The 19,520-nt window shown below is 49.4% G+C and overlaps 1 protein-coding gene across 1 annotated transcript; it reads left to right on the top strand.

Moving 5' to 3' along the window:
- Positions 1-5,478: 5,478 nt before the first annotated feature.
- On the top strand, positions 5,479-17,392 carry LOC119375079 (uncharacterized). Its single transcript, XM_037645276.2, has 3 exons — positions 5,479-5,502; positions 10,928-16,167; positions 17,332-17,392. The coding sequence occupies exons 1-3, from the start codon at positions 5,479-5,481 to the stop codon at positions 17,390-17,392; spliced, it is 5,325 nt and encodes a 1,774-aa protein (XP_037501204.2).
- The last annotated feature ends 2,128 nt before the right edge of the window (positions 17,393-19,520 follow it).

Raw genomic sequence — 19,520 nt, 5'->3', positions numbered from 1 at the left:
TTTTTTTTCGAGCCGTGCAATCAAGGGGTGTCAGGCACGCGTGACTGTTATGGACAAGAACCGTGACATGCGCATTTGTCTAGAGTCGCTTTACATTTATTCAGTGAAGGAAAATCGCCACCGCAATAGGAAGGTTTACCACGTTGCCAGGACAAGTCATACGTCCTGCTTAAGGAATTGTTTTAGGACTGTTGGTCTCAATTTTCAACAAAGCTCCTGCGCGTAGGCCGAAATGTAAACACGAATTAACAATTTTGGGGCGTCCAAATACCACAATTACATAGATAAACTTTATATTCAGAAAAAAGTAAGAGTTTTTTTGCGGGGAATGTTGAGTGTATGTCTAATAATTTCTAATACTTTTGTCCTCGCACAAGCCGTACTTGCGGAATAAAATTCCATTACGCATGTAGCACACTTTCATGCGGGTAGTGTGAAAGTGACCTATGACTGAATTAGAATAGGTTAGGTTAGGTTAGGTAACAGTTCATAACCACCAAGGCCACTTTCTTTAGTTTAGATTGCCATGGTTTTTTCGTCAAAATGAATGATCGCTGAGGCCTAACGTTGAATCGGCTGGTTGTTTTATCTCACAGAATTGCGCCGAGTGCTCTCCACAAGATCTTTGATATCTGAATCAGAGGCATCAAGGTGATTTTCAAGTGATTAATGCAACGAAAAATGTGCGGAAAGAGAAAAAAGATAGAAGACAGAAAAAGAAATATACAGAGAGAGGAAGAGATGGAAGGAAACAGACACAAGAATGAGACTGAAAAAACAGAGAGAGAAAAAAAAAACAGAAAGAAAGAGCGGAAGAGAGAGAAACAAAGAAAGGGCGCAGAAACCACACCATGTTTTCGCCAAGATTACATAGCAACTAGTCACATGACACATTGAGACGTTCTCGTCAAATATCACCTAACGCCTAGCGACACTTAACATTTCCTGGCAAAATTAACCAAGCCTAGCAAAACCTGGAAGGAGCTCCGTCAATCACAATCTTCGCTGTTTGCTCCAGCCTCGCGCAGCTTGTGCAAGCTGCGATTTTTTTTTTTAATACGGAACATTTCTTAGTCGCACCTGGGGCGTCAGCGGCGCCCTCCACACCACCACTGCCCATGCTCGGCTCGTCTAGTGCCGGCAGCAAGCCTCTCCTCTCCCTCGAACGCGGGTGGTGTGTATATAAGCGGCGGAGCGCGCGTTCGGAATTCAGTCAAGGGCGTCTTTACTTGGCTTTCGCTTGACTTGACGCTTTGCTTGACTCGAGTAGATGCGATGGAAGCAACAGTACCTTCAATCAGCGTCCCACCACTCGTTGAAGGCAACGTTACCCCACCCTCACCGTCGTCGGCGTCAACAACAGCAAGCAACGCAGAAGACAAGGCTGCGAAGAGACGAGCATACGACGCTGAACGCAAGCGTTTGAAGCGAGCTGCGGACCCGGAACTTCGTGCACGCTGGAGCCGTTCAAGTCGTACTTGGTGTGCGCATCGTGTAACAATTAAGCATTCCCAAACCATACCCAATTACGCAACATTCACGCGATACCCCCACCACTCTGCGACACATTTACTCGAGTTCCCCCCGTGGAAAGATGCGGGCGATTTTTCTAAAGTACCTAGCTGCGAGTGCAGCGGGGGTCCTGTTGAATTGTGTGTTCCTTTTGGGTCAGACCTTTGTGCGCTGTTTGGCACGTTAAAATTAGCTGGCATGAACTCGCCCAACTTTCAGCTTCACTGGACTTGATTACCTTTGATTTCGTCAAACGGGCGAGTTAGTGAGTGAACAAACTTTATTTCCCTTTTTAAGAAAGGGGAAGAGCCGGAGTTGAGAGTACAGCTACATCTATTCGCGAATGCCTCCGTGCCAAAGTGTCCTTCGACTATGCGAAAGTTGTGGCCTGCCGGCACAACACAAGATCTGGAACTTCATAATTCTGCTCCCGTGGCCGTTATATTCAATGTAAGAACTGAGATTTTGAAACCACCATATTTCATGCGCTGAATTATGACAGCCGTTAACATCGTCACATTGTTGCGGAAGAACAGAGCAAAAAAAAAACAAATAAAGCACATTTCTCAATGCCTAAATGGTTGCATCTAAATGCACGTTTGAAATGCGCATGAAATGGACATCGCAGAAGGGAGCTGTCATTCACAATGCGACCAGCATATTGTTACACTGACTACACACCTTGACGAACTATTTGGCCTTTACAGGCAAAAGGCTGCAACCGTCGATTTGGTGGTGTAGTTTAGCGGGCGCTTGCTAAGGCATAAAGGACATAAACATGTTGCAATCGGCAGACATTTCAATGTATATAGTATACGCACAGGTTGCACACTTTTTGTGCGGCTGAATGTTTCAGTGGCACTAAAGTGGCAAAATATAACTAGGCAGAAGATTAAGCGTATACTAAATGAGAGACAGCGATATGACTCTATTGATGAGGTCCAGACTTCCCATGGCTCGGCGTGAAGAGAATGACGTAGTGGCTGAGTAATGTACACCGAACAATCTTCATCGGCACCGTATGCCCTGAAGCATACCTTTTAACGGCGAAGCTGCTAAAAGAATAGCCGTAATTTGTGCGGCCTACGGGTATGTAGCGTGCGGCCTACATGAAAACTGCCCTCATCATAAGCGGGTATGTGACACATAAATTGCATAAATTCCACTACTCACCACTCGTCCACTAAAAATTAAAAAGAAACCGCGTTATCAAACGCGTATGAGGAAAGCAGCCAAGCCAAAAAGTGAACTCGACAAGCTGCCGGCCCACTTTACCGACAACCTAGCTAAAATCAAGTTCTGCCTAGCCACAACTAGAATAAGCAACCCGTAGATCCATGAGTGGTGGGAACGCTGGGTTTCAGCGCGTGGTCCTGCCTCTGAAGCTTGAAGATCCGTGTCGTGTGTGCGACTGTCTGTGGCTGAACTCGAACCTATATGCACTGAGAATCAACATAGAAAGAACCCGCATCACCTAGCAAAGAAACAACCTAGAAGCAACCAGATTAGTCTTCAGATTTCATCCCGTTCCGCTGTTTCAAGCCTTGCTCGGCTTAGGGGAAGCTTCGCCAATATTGTTAAAGATAAGTATGACCTAAAAATTGAAAGAGTTGTTCAATTTTTATGATATGGAGGATTCATGTGTAGTCGACAGTAGCACTTACCTATGAAATAGGCCAGCTGTTCTTAATCCAGAAGCCGCGTACTTGAATAGAACAAATATCAGCAAAGAATAATTCTTCCTCGATGGCGGCGATTGATGTCTGTTCGACCCACAGGGATATTTTTTCTATTCGCGCGCCCAGCAAGTGGACGACAGTATTCCCTTTCGTGTCTTTCGAAGTGAAGCAATGGTTCGTTAATGCGATATGCATAATTTTTTGGCACTAAATACCTGAAGGAGCTTGAAAAAAATTTCACTGGCTGGGAAACTTGAATCATTGCGTACAGTTCCCTACGCAGAGATAGTCGCAAAAGCAGCATGTACAGCCGCCCAAACATTTACTATCGTGCGCGAGTGCCGACTTTTTTGTGCGTCAGCGCCGTACGACGGAGCCAAGTTGCAAACAGCGCGTGAGTAAGCGCATGCCCACGGAGCGCACTCAGCTGGGCCCATCGTCTGCTTGGCTGTTCCTTCGTGAGAACGTCACCCTGCATTAACTGACTTCAGACGAACAGGCAGCGCCTTTTGCTCGTACCTTACATTCCGAAGATCAGCAAGCAACCGAGAATGTAAAATCTGCAGATACGTTACACGCCCCCGCGCGTGAGATAAGCTGACAAATGTGGATCGTTCATCTGTTATCTGGCGACGCAAATGCTTTAAGAGCTTTCTCCTTATGCTCGCGCCTTGTCCGTAGCCGCCGGCGCGTACACTACTTCTCATTGGTCCCGCCAGGAGCGCAGCTGCGCTCTCTCCGGTGATTTCATGAATGCTCACTAGATGGTGCGCCACCGCTCAAGGCGGCACACACCACGCTCGGCGCATGCGCTAATTAGGTGACTGCTCGAGGGCCGCGCCTCTCGTTTGGCGCGCTTCCTTTCTCTTCGCCGGGAGCTCACTAAGTGAACACTCCTCGTTGCCGCTCCGCAGCATGAACACCCCAGCCAAGCAGCAGCGCGACGGGCTCGCAACGCAGTAGCAGCACGGGCTCGCCGCCAAGACCCTGCGTTGAGAGCCCGGGAGGCCGAAGCGAAGAGGGCTAATGTAAGTATATATAACAACGTTGTCACGTCTATATATGATGATAGGGAAATGTGTACGGAGGATTCGCGGGTTACCCGATCATCTCCGAGCAAGCTCCTCTAACATCATTCACTTCGTGCATATGGCGGTGATTTTTTTTGCGCTTACTCTCGCCCTGTTTGCAACTTTGCTCCGTCGTACGGCACTGACGCACAAAAAAGTCGGCGCTCACGCACAAAGATTTGGGCGGCTGTACGGCTGCTTCCAAAAACAATCCGATATTTTTTACATATACAATATGAAAAAGAAAGCATTGTTCAAGTGTTGCAATTTGATATAAAAGTTTGCGATAGCGTGTTGGCGCAATTCATGGGCCATGCACGTGCACATTGCTTTCGCATTATGCTTAGTAAGGGTATAGCAGCTGCAATATTGTACCTATTTTAGGTATTAGGCCCTACTTGCAGTGACGGCCTCAACAATAGCATACAAATAACAAAGAGCGCGAGAAACCTCGTGAACGAAAAGCGGACACCGGACAAGCGCGGACTTCTAGCTCTGTTTATTACCAGCATGAATAGCCAAATAGCCCACTGTTATGAAAAACGGTTCGTTTGTTAGGATAAATACCACACTTGTTCCTTGCGTTATTTTTATGCATCTGAGTTTCGTCCACAAAAGCTGTTAGCAGCGCTCGGCACAGACCGCGCCGCAATGTTCGTGAAGCTTCACTGTTGTCTCTGATCATTTTGTTAAGCTTACGCGCGCGCAAGACGCGAACAGTAGTTTTTTCGAGCGCTTTCGCAAGCGCCAGCGATAACACTAGAACCTTCGATGTCGCATGTACAAATGCCGACGCGCCTTACTGCTGGTTAGAATATCGACGGCCGACGCTCTGTTCGCGGCTATTAGCCTACAGCCTGTATTGCTTGTACCGTGACTTTCCGTTATGCGGGCACAGGTTCACACAAATAAAAAGTTTGGTCTTTAACTCGCCGACAGCTGCCTTTGTCAGCGTCACGATCACGTGGAAATATAACGGTTGGGAGCGCGGGCGGCCCCACCAATCGACAAGGCTGTTTGCAGGTTTTGACACGTCACTTTATACACATGTGGGAAAGCAAGCATACGCGCAAAAAGCATATGACGCGAACGCAATGAAAACAAGAACGAGTTAAAGCGTCTCTTTACTTAATAAGGCCGTCTGGTGGTCCGACGGAGGCTCACCGACTAGACGAGTGGTCGGGCTACATGAGCAAGGCGAGGAGACGCACGCCGACATGTGGAGCGACGGCTTCGCAGAGGTGGGCGCTGGCTTGCGAAGGCTGCCGAAGGCACCGGAACCTTGACGCGATGGGTTGGAGGCGGAGAGCACACACGGCAAGTAATGATCTCGGTGGCCAGAGGGGTTGCTCAAAAGCGTCAAAAGTAGCCGTGGCAATCGTCTCTCAGGAGCGGTCCAAAAGGAGCGAAAGGTGGGAAAACGCGCCGTGATCCCGTACATACATAACGTCCCACACAGGCCGAAAAAGACAGGAGACAAAGCGAACGTTAAGGCCGTCTTTTCTGCCCCCAACAAGCTTGTTCAAGAGCGGCTATCTTCATGCTTAGAAGTCGGGCTGCCAGACAAGGCACATGGAAAGCTATGTAGAGCGTGATCACAATGTTGTGTGTAATCTACCATTCTCCTGTGCCAAAGCACACATTGGACAGACGGGGAGGTGCGGTATCGACCGGCTGCGGGAGCATGCAAACAATGTGAAAACGGGAGACGCAGGCCACTTGGTGGACCACTGCAGGAACTGTGGTCTGCAAGCCCCAGTACACGAAATGCACTGTTATATGGAGAAGCCCGCCACAAGTGACACGGGAGTTCATCGAAGCATCGGAGATGGCAAGGTTGGGAGAAGCGTGTGTTAGCACGCCTTATTCATCTTGTGATGCGCTGCCAGGTATTACAAGGACCAAAAAAACGAGTCACCCTGGGATGTGTCTCGTTTTTTCGGTGCGTGTCATACCTTGCAGCGTATCACAAGATGAAGACGAACTAACTAGCCCCTGTTGCAGGCTTATTAACACGCGTTTAATTGAATTAACAAGGGAAAAAAGTGGCTTTCTAACAAAACGCTGACAGTGACCCGATGGTGATGGCAAATCATCAGACCTCGTAATGTCGCTTACTAATGTGTTATCCTAAATCGATTGTACACAATCTGTAAACTAAGATGTACAGGTGTTAAGAAATTCTTCTGTTTTCATTTTTTGTTCTTTATAAATGCGCCTGCGTGCGCTGTTTATTGTTATTATTGGTGCGACGCCCACTGAAATAAATCTTATGTTGGAAGTTAGCGCTTTGTCCGTGCTGTTCTTCTATCCACTGTTTTGCTTAATACTGTGCTAAATAGCAAAATAGATGTCGTGCTCATGAATGCGTACAAGAATCTGCACCAGCCCAGGAATGAATGAATGAATGAATGAATGAATGAATGAATGAATGAATGAATGATCTTTAACTGATGCGAGTCCGGCAGTTTCTTTCGGGCGGGGTGGGGAGAGGGGATTAACCCCAGATCCCCCTCACCCTCCGCCGATGATGATGGCGGTGCCTCAGGTGACGGCTCGAAGTCCTTGGACCCGGGCTGCATCTTCGGCTTGCCGAACGGCCCGAAGCTGGATCGGCCAGCTCGTCGCTGGCGGGTGCCATCTACCAGCGGCAGTAAAATCCAGTAAAAGTGATTTTTTTCAGCTCTACTTCCTGCGTAAGTACATACGAGGGCTATTCAGAAAGAAAGGACCGTTTGCTAATATTTAAATATTTACACGTCAGATCGAGCATTTAATTGTGCAGCGCCACCTGGTAATTCTTCGCGAAGGTACTGAAGTTATTGTTCTCACTGAGTAGTCATCTGCTTGACGGGGAATGCAAGCGCCAATGTCTGCGAAAATCGTTGCTCGCACCTGTTGTGAAGTGCGAGTTGTAATTCAATTTTGCTTGCAAAATGATCATCAGCTTCTCAAATGTATGCGGAATTGTGCCTAGTTTATGGTCATGACGTGATGAGTCAAAGAAAGGTCATAAAATGGTGTCGAGACTTCACAACTGGGCACACAAATGTGCACGACTAAGAGCGGAGTGGAAGGGCCAGAATTCAGGCCAATGAAATTGTTCAACAAGTGGGCCGGGAATTGCGATTAGATCGACGACTGACAGTCGTCTGTCGGATGAATTTTTCCTCCTTTCCCTCCTCCTCACCCTTACGTCCCTTTCCCACCCATTGCTATACTATAATATAGATTGCTATGCTTGCTCACTCTTTTTCTATCTCTCTATTTTAGTCTGTTTTCATATCTTTCTCTCTGTGTCTATTTCTTTCTCTTTCTCTTGCTCTGTGTGCTCGTTGCCCCGCCTTCTATCTTTTTCGCTCTTTGTATTTATTTCTATCTATTTCTACCTCTTCCTTTGTGCACTCCTTCTGTCGCCCGTCAAAGTTATTGCATCTGACGGCAAAGAAATCGGCGCATGTGTTCGGTTAACGAAGAGATCGCGTGCCTGTTCACAATGGCGATAGTTGTCTGGTGTCGCGAACCGGTGCCAAAAAGCTTAACAGCTCCGCTGGCGAAGACGGGCGCGCGCGTTTGGGCCCTAGAAACACGGTAACAAAGGGATTTACTACGTGGACGTTTCCGGACACGTAATGAGGGGGTATTATATGGCCGCAGTATTCCAAAAGGAACCGCAGGTGGTTGGCCTCAGCTTTAAGGTCCGCAACTGAACGCTCGCGGAGGAGGTCGCTATAGCGTTAGCTCTCTCGCACCGAATTTCTGAAGTAATGATCACTGATTCTCGCAAAGCCTGCGCCCACTACTTGGCAGGGGAAATTTCACCCCTTGCCTAGGAAATTCTGCATGCGGACACGAGGGCCGCGGACCCCACCCTAAAACGCTTTGAATGGACGTCACGCCATCTATGTGGTAACTAAGAGAGCATGCTGATGTAAGTGGTGTTTATAAATAGCTCGCCGTTAGCATGCTGAGAGACGGTACTCTTCGTGGCATAGCCCTTTAACGCCGCGCGTTTTAGAGCGAGAGATCGGCCGTTTGATTCGGCGAGTCGGAAAAATTTGTGAATTATTTTTTTGTGGCTTATATATATATATATATATATATATATATATATATATATATATATATATATATATATATTTTATATACCCACATATACATATACGGAGCATGACTACGGCGACGGCGACAGCAAAAACAAGCCGAGACTGTCCATATAATCGCAATAAAAGAAAGAAAAGTAGTAGGTCAAGCACGCCCTCGCCAAGTTTGATCATTTGCCTTATAATTTCCCTTATAAAGGAAGACTCCAGAATTGTTTTTTTTAATTATGATGTCGTATGATTGTTCACCACATGTGGATATAGGTATGCCGCCTTTTGACAAAATACTACTTGCCAAACGAAATGTGCACTAGAACCTATATAAATGATACTTCAATGTTGGGTAACTACAGAAAATGTACTTCAGTTATCTAAGAACACTTTACGCTCAGCGCAATTTATTTATTTTTTGCTCATCATATGCAGTACCTTGGCTTTGAATAAATGTCTCGCAATGCATGGAGCCGTTAAGGGGTAGACACCATTTTTTTAGTGTAACTTTCTGGTCGATGTCCTCAATTCTTGGATTGACACTGACGTACCATCGCTCCTGAAAATTGAGAACAAAGAAATGACGCCTTATTAGTAATAATTATTGTGGTTCACCTTGAAACACTTTTTCTTTATTTTCATGACAAACAGCATAGCTATAGCACACTGAACAAATAAGTGCCGACTCAACGGAATACGCAGCTTAATGTCGATGAAAAGGCAGCATATGTTGGCAATTTGGCTGGTCGTAACGTCATACACGCTCCTTGCCTTACTACGACATTTTCAAGTATACTGAACTTTTACACAGAATGGAGTGTAACGCGTTAAGACGTTACATTGTACATTATGCAGGTTGCGCATGAGACGCCTTTCCTATATATCACGGTGCGTTTTCCAGCATACCATATGTTTATTACGCATAACTTAACTAAAATATGTTCCGTTTTTCTTTTGTTTTCGGCAATATCTTTATACTCCCGCGCTTCTTATAATGATCGTATTGGTACGTTTGACCACTTCTAAATAAAAAAAAATAAACATGTCCACATTACCAAAGGTCGCACGACGCTTACTGCGGAAGACCCAGTCTTATATGTGTACCTTGTAGCGGGGCATGCAGCGTACTGCAGTGCATTCTATTGACAGATAATTGCGAGGGGAACGTTGAAGGCAGTTTTTTAAGATTTGAAGTGAAGCATCAGGGAACTCGGTACTATGGCAACAATCTGGATAGAGGTAGCAAACACATTCTTTTTTTAGGTGTATTTTGTGGTCCTTTCTGACATATTAAATTAGCTTGCCGTCACTACGTCGGTCCACTTGCTGCAATGGTGTCCAGCGCATTGCGTTGCCAATTTTCTACGATACCACAAAAGGAGGTTCGATTTCGTCGCGCGTAGGCAAGACTTGGTCGAAAAATTCATGCTGCATTTTCCTAATGTCATACATATCCAAAGCAAAGAAGATGGCGTTTTGCTGTATTAAAATATTTATATTACAATATGTACTGCAATCTACCGAGGGTGGCCCATAAGTTTCAAAGGCATATTCCCTCGAACAAATTTTCTGGGGGACGCCAACTTCGAGACATGCATTCCTAATGTGTGGGAATAAATGCTTTGGTATCCCCGTTACTTTTGCACTGAAGGGCACAAAACAGCGTTCTGGTAAAAAGGTAATGGCAAAAAAAATGCATTGTGAACGATTCCTTGCTGCCGCACGTTTGAAATAGGCGAAACACTTGGATTTTTCCTGACAAATAAGCTTTTCAACACAGCGGGTGCAAATCACTACTTGTATCATGGTAAATATGAAAAAATCTAAATACTCAAATTTAGCTATTTATTCGTAACAGAGTTTCACTGTTGTGCGCTAAAATTTACAACCACTAGGTCTAGAGTTATGCGATATTGCACACTTCATTTGGCCAAACTGTGTATTGCCCCCTCCCCCCCACCCCCAAAAAATAAAAATAAAACACACAATAGCATATGACGACGGGATGTTACAGTGCGTCAAAATTAATTAACACGAAGAGAAATAAGGGCGGTCGATTTGTTTCGGCTCATTTAGTCAAAACTTTCTGTTGATGAGCAAACTTTCTAGAACAACAACAATGATTTTCATCGGTGCAGTGTCTTCGTTCATAAAGTTTTAGGAGCTTGCTCGCCAAGCTTCTTATGCTCGCACCTTGTCCACATCGCAGTGACCGTCGGCTCCCTACTTCTCATGGGTCCCGCCAGGAGCGCAGCTGCGCTCTTTCCGGTGATTTCAAGAATGCTCGCTAGATTGCGCCACCGCTCAAGGCGGCACACACTACGCTCGGCGCAGCTGCGCTCTCTCATGTCACTTCAAGAATGCTCACTAGATGGCGCGCCACCGCCAGCCACCGCTCAAGGCGGCGCACACCACGCTCGGCGCAAGTGGCGCAAGCGCTGGTTAGGTGACTCTTCTAGGATACATCTTCGCTTGGATACATCTCCGCATCATGAACACCCCAGCCAAAGCCGCAGCGCGACGGGCTCGACGCCAAGACCCTGCGGTGAGAGCCCGGGAGGCCGAAGCGAAGAGGGCGCGCCGTCAAGCGGACCCTGCGGTGAGATGTCGCCGAGCAGAAGCAGCTCGGGCTCGACGCCAAGACCCTGCGGTGAGAGCCCGGGAGGCCGAAGCGCACAGGGCTCGCCGTCAAGCAAACCCGGAGGTGCGGGCCAGATATGCGCGCCGTCGAGCGGACCCCGCGGTGAGAGGTCGCAAAGCAGAAGCAGATCGGAAGCGGCGGCAAGAGAACCCCCAAGTGCGGGCGCGGGATGCCGCGGCTAAGCGTCAAAAGCGGTTGCTACCTGAGGTTGGCGGCGCCGACGCGCGCTTCAAGCGGGATTTCCTCGACCACACCTTCGGCCACAGCTGCAAGGTATGCGACCGCTTGTGGTTCGACAATAACATGACCATAATCGCGAGCATCCGTAACGAGCAGTCCCGCACCAACGCCGTCGCAGTCCTTGAAAGAGAGTTCCCTGTCGCTGCCACGCCATCGGCCCCGCCGACAGACTTCAGTACGTACAGAGTTTGCTCTACGTGTAAAAGCGCTCTGGTGGCGGGAAAAGTTCCTACGATGAGTGTTACGCACGGGTACCGATATCCTCCCCGGCCCTCTCACCTGCCTGCTCTCAACCCCGTTGAAGAACGCCTGATAGCTCCACGTCTGCCATTTATGAGCGTCAGGCGTTTGACTCACGGCAGCGGCCAGTACGGCATAAAAGGGGAGGTGGTTAATGTGCCGATCGACGTGGCCAAGACTGTGCAGTGCCTGCCGCGGAACGTGCCCGACGACGCCGCCTTTGACGTACACATCAAGCGCCGGCTCGTTAACAAGCCTTCCTACAGAAAAGGTCTCGTCAAGAAACGCCACGTGCATGCCTGGCTCAAACATCTCGAACAGTCACCATTATACAAATACCTTAAAATCAAGATCGACTGGAGCCGCCTCGTGGCACAAGAGGAAGACGACGGGAAGGTCAACGATGACGAGATCGAGCCGGCGCCTGAAGTCACCGACCTCGACGATCCTTTACAGGCTGCCATCGCACTCAACCTCATGAGTCACACGATGTTCATTGACGATGCGGCCATTGTGAACACGAAGAGGGACGACTTCATCGGCGTCGCCGAAGAACAACAACAGCTGTGCGGGTTAATGACAGGCACGCACAGTCTCCATCTGGCACCCGGCGAAGGTCAAACGCCAATCTCGCTGCTCTTTGACGAGTACGCCGAAGAGCTGTCCTTCCCACAAATCTACCTAGGCGTACCTCGTCAAATCACCGGGCCTCGACCGACACCGTTCGCCAAGGCGAGCAGCGAGATCCGCCGGACCGATCGTCGTGGAGTCGGACCGGAGCACGTGCTCTACATGGCCATGAAAGTCATGAGGCACAACGTTGCTGAGAAGACCATGACATTCAAGACCAACGCCGCCACCAGTGCATTCACGCGGCAGCAGTTCGAGACGGGTGGACACGAGTTCCTCGACGACGTCCTCAACAGAAACCTGGCGTTCATGAGGGGCATACCCAACACGGTTCAATACTGGCAAGACCGTCGAAAAGAACTCTTCGCTATGATACGCCAGTTGGGTAAGCCCCATGCGTTCCTGACGCTGTCTGCCGCGGAACTGCACTGGAACCGGCTTCTCGAGACGTTGGAGCGGCTGCGCGTAGGGCCAGACGGTGTGGCGCGAGTCATCGACCAACTCGACTGCATGCAGCGCGTGGAACTCGTTAACAATGATCCGGTCGCGTGCGCCATATACACGCACCGGATCTTTGATGTCATCCTTAACGTGCTCAAAGACAAGCGCTGCTCGCCCTTCAAGCCCTACGTGGTTGTGGACTTCTTCAAGCGGGTGGAGTTCCAACAGCGTGGCAGCGCCCACATCCATACCATCCTGTGGTTGGACAGCGCACCCGCCGATGAGGAACTGAGTGCCGACATGCCACGGACCTTAGAGATGGTCGAAAGTCTACTCACCTTGGACAGGGATCTGCTGAAGCGTCCACGAACTCAAATGCACGCTCACACTCACACGTGCTACAAGCGGGGAAGAACCAAATGCAGGTTCGGCGCCCCGTTCATGCCCAGCAACGAAACCAGGATCGTCTTGCCCTTCCCTCCCACAGAAGACGCAGCTGAAAACGCGCGCCGACAACAACTGCGCAAGCGGTACGAAGATATGCACGACGCTTTGGAGAGGGGAGAGTTTGCGTCCTTGGAAGAGTTTCTGGCCACCTTTAATGTCCGCTCTGACAAAGAGTACATGGACATCTTAAAGGCGGGGTTTGCGCGTCCCTGCGTGCTTCACAAACGGACCCCCGCTCAAAAGTTCGTGAACGCCTTCAATCCGTGGATTGCCAAGGTGTTAGACTCCAACATGGATCTCCAGATCATCCTGGACTACTACGCCTGTGCGACCTACGTAGTGGACTACGTCAACAAGGCAGACCGTGGCATGTCAAACCTCCGCAAGGCCGTTCAACAAATCCTCGAAGAAAACCCCAACATGGAGTACGCTGCCGTCGTGCGGTCCATCGGAGTCAACATGCTCAGGGGGGTGGAAATGTCAGCTCAAGAGGCGGCCTGGTTCCTGCTCCGACAAGAAATGTCGCAGAAGAGTCGGGATGTTGTCTACATTCCCACCTGCTACCCCGAGGAACGCGTGCGAGTCCGCAAGACTAACGAAGAACTGGCCAAGCTCAGCGCCTCGCCAACCGACGTCTGGAAACTCAACCTCGTCCAAAAGTACGAAGCCAGACCGCGCGAGTTGGACGACGTTTGCCTTGCGGACTTTGCTAGCAAGTACCGGTGCAGCGGCGCCAACGGCTACGTTCTCCGCGACCGCCCTGTAGTCATCCGCTACCGGCACTACTCTGTCAAGACTTCGCCTGACAACTTCATGCGTGAAGAGGTGCTTCTCTACGTGCCCTTCAGGAGTAAGACTGTGGACGTGCTCGACAACAGCCGCTACACACAACTCTACGAACAGCACAAGGAGCTGATAAACGCAAAGCATGGAGAATACAGCCCTGCCGACGACGACGAGATCGTGGCCCAGCTGATCGAGGAATATCATCGGGACGAAGAAGCAACCGCCGAAGCCACCGCCGTCGCCACCGACGATGTCAACACCACCACCATTCACCAAGACGAAGACGCCGACCTGCTCCCAAACGAAGATCTGATGCGGCTCGTTAAGGAGACTAGCTCGTGTGCTGCCGTGCGCAAACGACAAGACGTCATGGACGTTGGCGAGTACGTCAAGCTAATGCGCATGACGAACGCCGAGCAGTACGAGCTGCTCCGAGAGATCATCCACAGGCAGACTACTCTCGGGGCACCTCCGTTGCGTGTCTTCTTGACGGGACCTGCTGGGTGTGGCAAAACGTTCGTCCTGCGTCTGGTGATGGACGTGTACAACCGGTACAACAACAACGCACCCTACAACGCATTCGTTATGTGTGCGAGCACGGGCAAGGCGGCGGTGGCAGTAGGGGGAACCACCGTGCATGCGGCTTTCAAGCTCTCCCGCAGCAAGACGAGGGACCTCGGAGGTTTAAGCGACAGCGAGCTGAACACGTTCCGCGTGGCCTTTCGTCACGTCAAGTGTGTCATCATCGACGAAGTCAGCATGCTGTCCGCCGACAACCTTGACATCATCGAATGCCGTCTCCGACAAATCACTCAAAGGCTCCACGAACCCTTCGGGGGACTGGACGTGATCATGTGCGGCGACTTGCGTCAGTTGCCGCCCGTCAGAGCCAATGAGGTGTACAAGAGGTGCAGGGACGGAGGCAGCGGGCTCTTTGGACCCATCATCAAATGGCAGTACCTGGATTACTTCGCACTCGTCCAGGTAGTCCGCCAAGCCGATGCCACCTTCTCTGCCCTGCTTACCAAAATCGGAGACGGCAGACCGCTCGACGAAGAAGAGGTCCGGCTGTTGGAGAGCCGCTTCGTCACCGCCGAAGAAGCCTTACGTCGCGCACCCTCCGCCATTCGCATCTTCCACATGAACAGCGAGGTGGACAAGTTCAACGCCTCCGTGGCCTCGCAGCCACATGAGCAGTCCATCGTTCGCTTGAGGGCTAAGGACATGTACCTGGGGTGCGCGACGCAAGACGCTCTGCAGAAGGCGACGGCCAAGGTCGAACGCATGTCCCACACCGAATTCGCCAACCTGCCCATGGAGATTCTCATCGTCCCGAACAAGCCCTACATGATCACCACCAACATCGACGTCGTCGACGGGCTTGTCAACGGGGCGGTGGGGAGTCTAAAGTTGTGCGAACGAGTGGTGGTGCGCGAAGAAGACGCTTTCCCGAAACGGCTATGGCTACAGTTCGGCGTGCCCACTACCGGAAAACTCGCTCGCCTCCGCTCTCGTCATGCTGTGAGCGAGGCCGTGCGAAACGGCTACGCTGTAGAACCGTCCTGGATACCAATCGAACCTCGCACGGTCACGCTCACCCTCGACCGCACGACGGGCGTTTCCTGCAGACGCAAGCAGTTCCCCCTCGTGCAAGCCAGTGCCATAACTGTACACAAGTCTCAAGGGGGAACGTACTCTTCGGTGGTATACGAGTACAGCAAGACACACCAGCAGAAACTCGTGTACGTGACACTCAGTCGCTGTACCACCATGGAAAACTTGTACCTGACCAACGCCAAGGGGGACCGCCACTTCTACCACAAGACCTCCAACGAACACAAGGACATGCTCGGCGAGTTTCGCCGTCTCGAGCAGCACAGGTTGCCCACGCAAACGCAACGCTACCTTCGTGCCCTGCGAGAAGACGTCGACCGCTCGACCGAGTTCACCCTTGCACTTCTCAACGTGCGGTCCCTCAACGCACACGTTGATGACATCGAACATGATCCCGTCCTGACCGCAGCCGACGTTCTCTGCTTCACGGAGACGTGGAACGCTGGAAACATGCACATCAATGCATTCGTTCCAGTCGTCTACACCAAAGAATCGGAGCGTCCTGCGGGCGGTGTCGGGATCTACGTGAAGCTACCTGATGCGGCTGAAGATCTCGCGTTGCCAGTAACCAGCCAGAGCCATAACGGGGAGCACGCCGCTGTGAAGCTCTCATCCGGGATAGTAGTGATGGCCATGTACTTGGCGCCGAACTTGTCGCAAGCAGACGTCACCAAGTACATCGAGAAGGCAATGCATCGATACAGCACCGAGTTCAAACGCGGTCCCTTCGTACTCGTCGGAGATCTGAACGTTGACATCATGCAAAGCGATTGGCTAGTCCAACACATGATGTCACGTTACGCTCTCCGATGCGTATCGTACGACTGCAAACGTCCCACCACCATCAGGGGCACCTGTATCGATGTTGCCTTCTCAAACTTTCCATTGCGTCCCATCATCGATGATCCCTTGGCAACATACTTCACTGATCACAAAGCCCTCATCTTTAAAGGGGAACGAGTCCCCAAGCTCATCGACGGACGCCCTTGTACTCTGTAAAAGAACATCTCTTGTGTATATACAATGTTTATAGTTCATTCAAATAATTATATACTTCATCAAAATGTATATAGTGCATCCAACCGTAAATTGATAAACATTGTGTATGTAATGCGTATATAACAACGTTGTCACGTCTATATATGATGGTAGAGGAATGTGTTTCAACTTGGTAAACAACATGTCTTGTGTACATATAATGTTTATAGTTCATCCAAATGTATATATACTTCATCCAAATGTATATACTGCATCCAACCATACATTAATAAACATTGTGTATGTAATGCATACACAATGTTTCACATACACGCATACACGTTGTCACATCTATATATGATGGTACAGAAATGTGTGCGAGCATTCGCGGTTTACCCGATCACCTCCGAGCAAGCTCCTCTAACATCATTCACCTCGTGGATATGGCGGTGAATTTTTTAAGAGGGAGTGAGCAGACCAAATCCTCGCAGAATCTCTATAGATAATTATCAAAGAGCGTTGTAACGGTCACGGGTTAAATAAATAGCACAATCGCAAACGGAACGAGCTACTAGATAAGGAGTGGAGTTAAGGAAGAGTGGATTCTGTTTGCTGAGAGGAAGCATTTCGGAATGAAACTAATGTTATTTTACTTGTCTTCAATTTAAATATCCTTTCATTATCTAAAGCAAGGAATGGACGGCAGGTTCCCAACACGTGAAGCAAAATTTGTTGAGCCATTGCACTGTGGGAAGGGGCACGCCCAGCTGAGCTTACGAGCGCTCTCCCGCCTCTGCTGTCATCGGCTTTCTACAGAAGCGCGCCGCTCCTCGGGAGTTCTGTCGATGCCCGGTCGACCCATATTTGCCATGAGCGACCACACCAAAGCAGCGCCCAGACTTGCCTGTTGCGGAGAAACACATACGAATCGCGTACCACTTGACCTGTTTTCTGCACAGCCTCCGCGATCGGTCCACTGGTTACACCGGCTACACTGCCTCCGGGATCGGCTCATCTTGACCCGATCGACAATATGACGTCCCCAAGTTTGGCGATGTGGGAAGTCATGGCGACGTCCCATGATGACATCTTTACGTGACGTCATTGCTTCTTCAGAGAAGGTCACGCGGTTTCTTTCCTTTTTTTGGACGGACGAGAACGGACACCCCAAATCGAGCAAGTGTTTCGTTCACACCAAAACATTTGGCAGCTCAAGTGTAAATAAAGCAAGTGTTCCGCTTGCACTTAAACATTCAACATCGGAGCGGTAAACTGTTTCAGTTTTCGTGCAGCCGGAAGTAAAGCAACATCTCTAGAGAACCACTAATGACGCTTCCAACCTAAAGAGAAAAAAGTGAGACAGCCCTATTTTTAGCAATGGTATAGTTATACAGGTAGCACCAGATGAAGAACAGAAGAAAAGGTTTTCTTATCAGCGAGACTTATGGCGACGAAACGAAAGACTCTAATGTGACGTAGACTTACTGCGGCACTTCTTCATGCAATCTTCGCAGGTTTCAAAGAACGACCCGTGCGTTGGGCATTGTCCTTCCTTCACCAGGCTGCAAGTGTAGAACGCTGCATCGTTAAACCACATGCCACTGTAGTCTTTCTCGCAGTTTCCTTTCTTTGCTCTCACTCCACAGTTAGGCTTGGCTGTACCTTTTTGCTCTGGAAGTAATGATAATGTTTCATGGTGTGATTCTGCATCGTCGTAAGTGCCCTCACATTTTTATAATCTTTTCACCTGCACAATTGCTGTTAAAGCACCACGTAAGAACTTCTGTCTGAGTTCTCTAATTTTTCAGTGTTCATAATTTTAAATCCCTGGCTCTATTCTTTTCTTTCGGGGACCCGTTTGCTTATCTACTTGTTAACCAGTTTACTGGTTAACTATTTAGATTGCGCTTTTTATGGGTCGCCTTGCCTGTAGCAGAAGTACTGTGCAAGACGGCCTGAGTTTGGCGAAACTCGGAATCTCCGAGCTCTGGCGACACCCCCTTTTAAGTGAACTAATAGTACGAAAAGCTCAAATGCCGCCCTCAGCGCGCTCCGCGTTTCCTTGGTTACAGTGGTTGAAATGAAACCCGGCATTACATGAAAGGACGGTCGACAAAGTTGGGCGGCGCCTTCAAACCAGCACCACCTTCTTTTATTTGTTTGGCGTGCCATTCAGCGCAGAAATGCAGGCATTCAAGAAAAGTGTGAGAAATTTTGACTGATAATATTTTCAGGCGTTTCATGCCCGCACTAAACATTCTCTAGCATAATTATTACCTTGCCCTCCGAGATTAGCTCCGGCCGAGCGCCTTTCAACAGCGCGCGTCGCACATCCAACAAACCGACAATTGTTATAGCGGAGCTGTTAAGCCTCGCGTCAACCATCGACAGCGGGCTATCGACGTCGATAGCCAGCTATCGAAGGCGTCAATTGCCGATTTCGAGACATTCCGTGGCGTTCACGGACACACTGCGCCATCCGTCGAGGAGGCACTATAGTTTTCTTTATGTAGTTTTTTTTACGTGGTCTTGATTTTTGAATGCGCTCCGAAAATGTGCGATCGTCCAAATGGAAAGCGAAGAAAGCCGCCGCCGGGTGCGGCACGCGAGCTCACTTTGGAGGATCGCGTGTACCAGCATTACGGTGTGTTTTCGGATCATTTTATGAATTTAATGAGCTGCAGCCAGTCTGAGGGTGCTGCTTTTTGGTCGGAGTTTAACACTGAGGGCAACGACGACGCAAACAAGCCCGGGACATCGGTCAGCTTCGCTTTCTGCTGCGGGTCGTCTCAGTTCGCGTTTCAGCACCAGCCTGCCAGGACGGGAACCTATAGAGATTTTAAGAAATGCAAGTGCTATTAAAAAAAAAAAAACAAGGAGAAAAGAATTTACTGCAAGGCATGCGACGCTACGCTATGGTTTACATCGAGGAATACAGATATTGTAGGCACTAGTTATGTGCTTCTTCCTCATATGTGCATTATCATAATCATCATCATTCGTTTGTCTCTCTGTCCTCATCATCACCGTGTGTCATTGTCATCATCATCGGGTGTGTGTCATGTGTGTCATTGTCATCATCATCCCATTCTCTTCCGAGGCCTTCAGTCGAATAAACGTCGCGTCAACCAAGACGTCATAATATATC

Source organism: Rhipicephalus sanguineus, chromosome 11, assembly GCF_013339695.2.
Source record: "Rhipicephalus sanguineus isolate Rsan-2018 chromosome 11, BIME_Rsan_1.4, whole genome shotgun sequence".
NCBI classification, from domain to species: Eukaryota; Metazoa; Arthropoda; class Arachnida; order Ixodida; family Ixodidae; genus Rhipicephalus; species Rhipicephalus sanguineus.
The sequence above is the reverse complement of the archived record's forward strand: the minus strand, read 5'-3'. Positions and strand labels throughout refer to the sequence as shown.

What these genes read in the sequence shown, in the direction of transcription:
- LOC119375079 (XM_037645276.2), top strand. Translation starts at nt 5,479, where the DNA reads ATGTGGAGCGACGGCTTCGCAGAG. An exon ending in GGAGCGACGGCTTCGCAGAG is followed by an intron (nt 5,503 to 10,927) that starts GTGGGCGCTGGC and finishes GCCGAAGCGAAG; the next exon opens with AGGGCGCGCCGTCAAGCGGA. An exon ending in GACATCATGCAAAGCGATTG is followed by an intron (nt 16,168 to 17,331) that starts GCTAGTCCAACA and finishes TTTTCTGCACAG; the next exon opens with CCTCCGCGATCGGTCCACTG.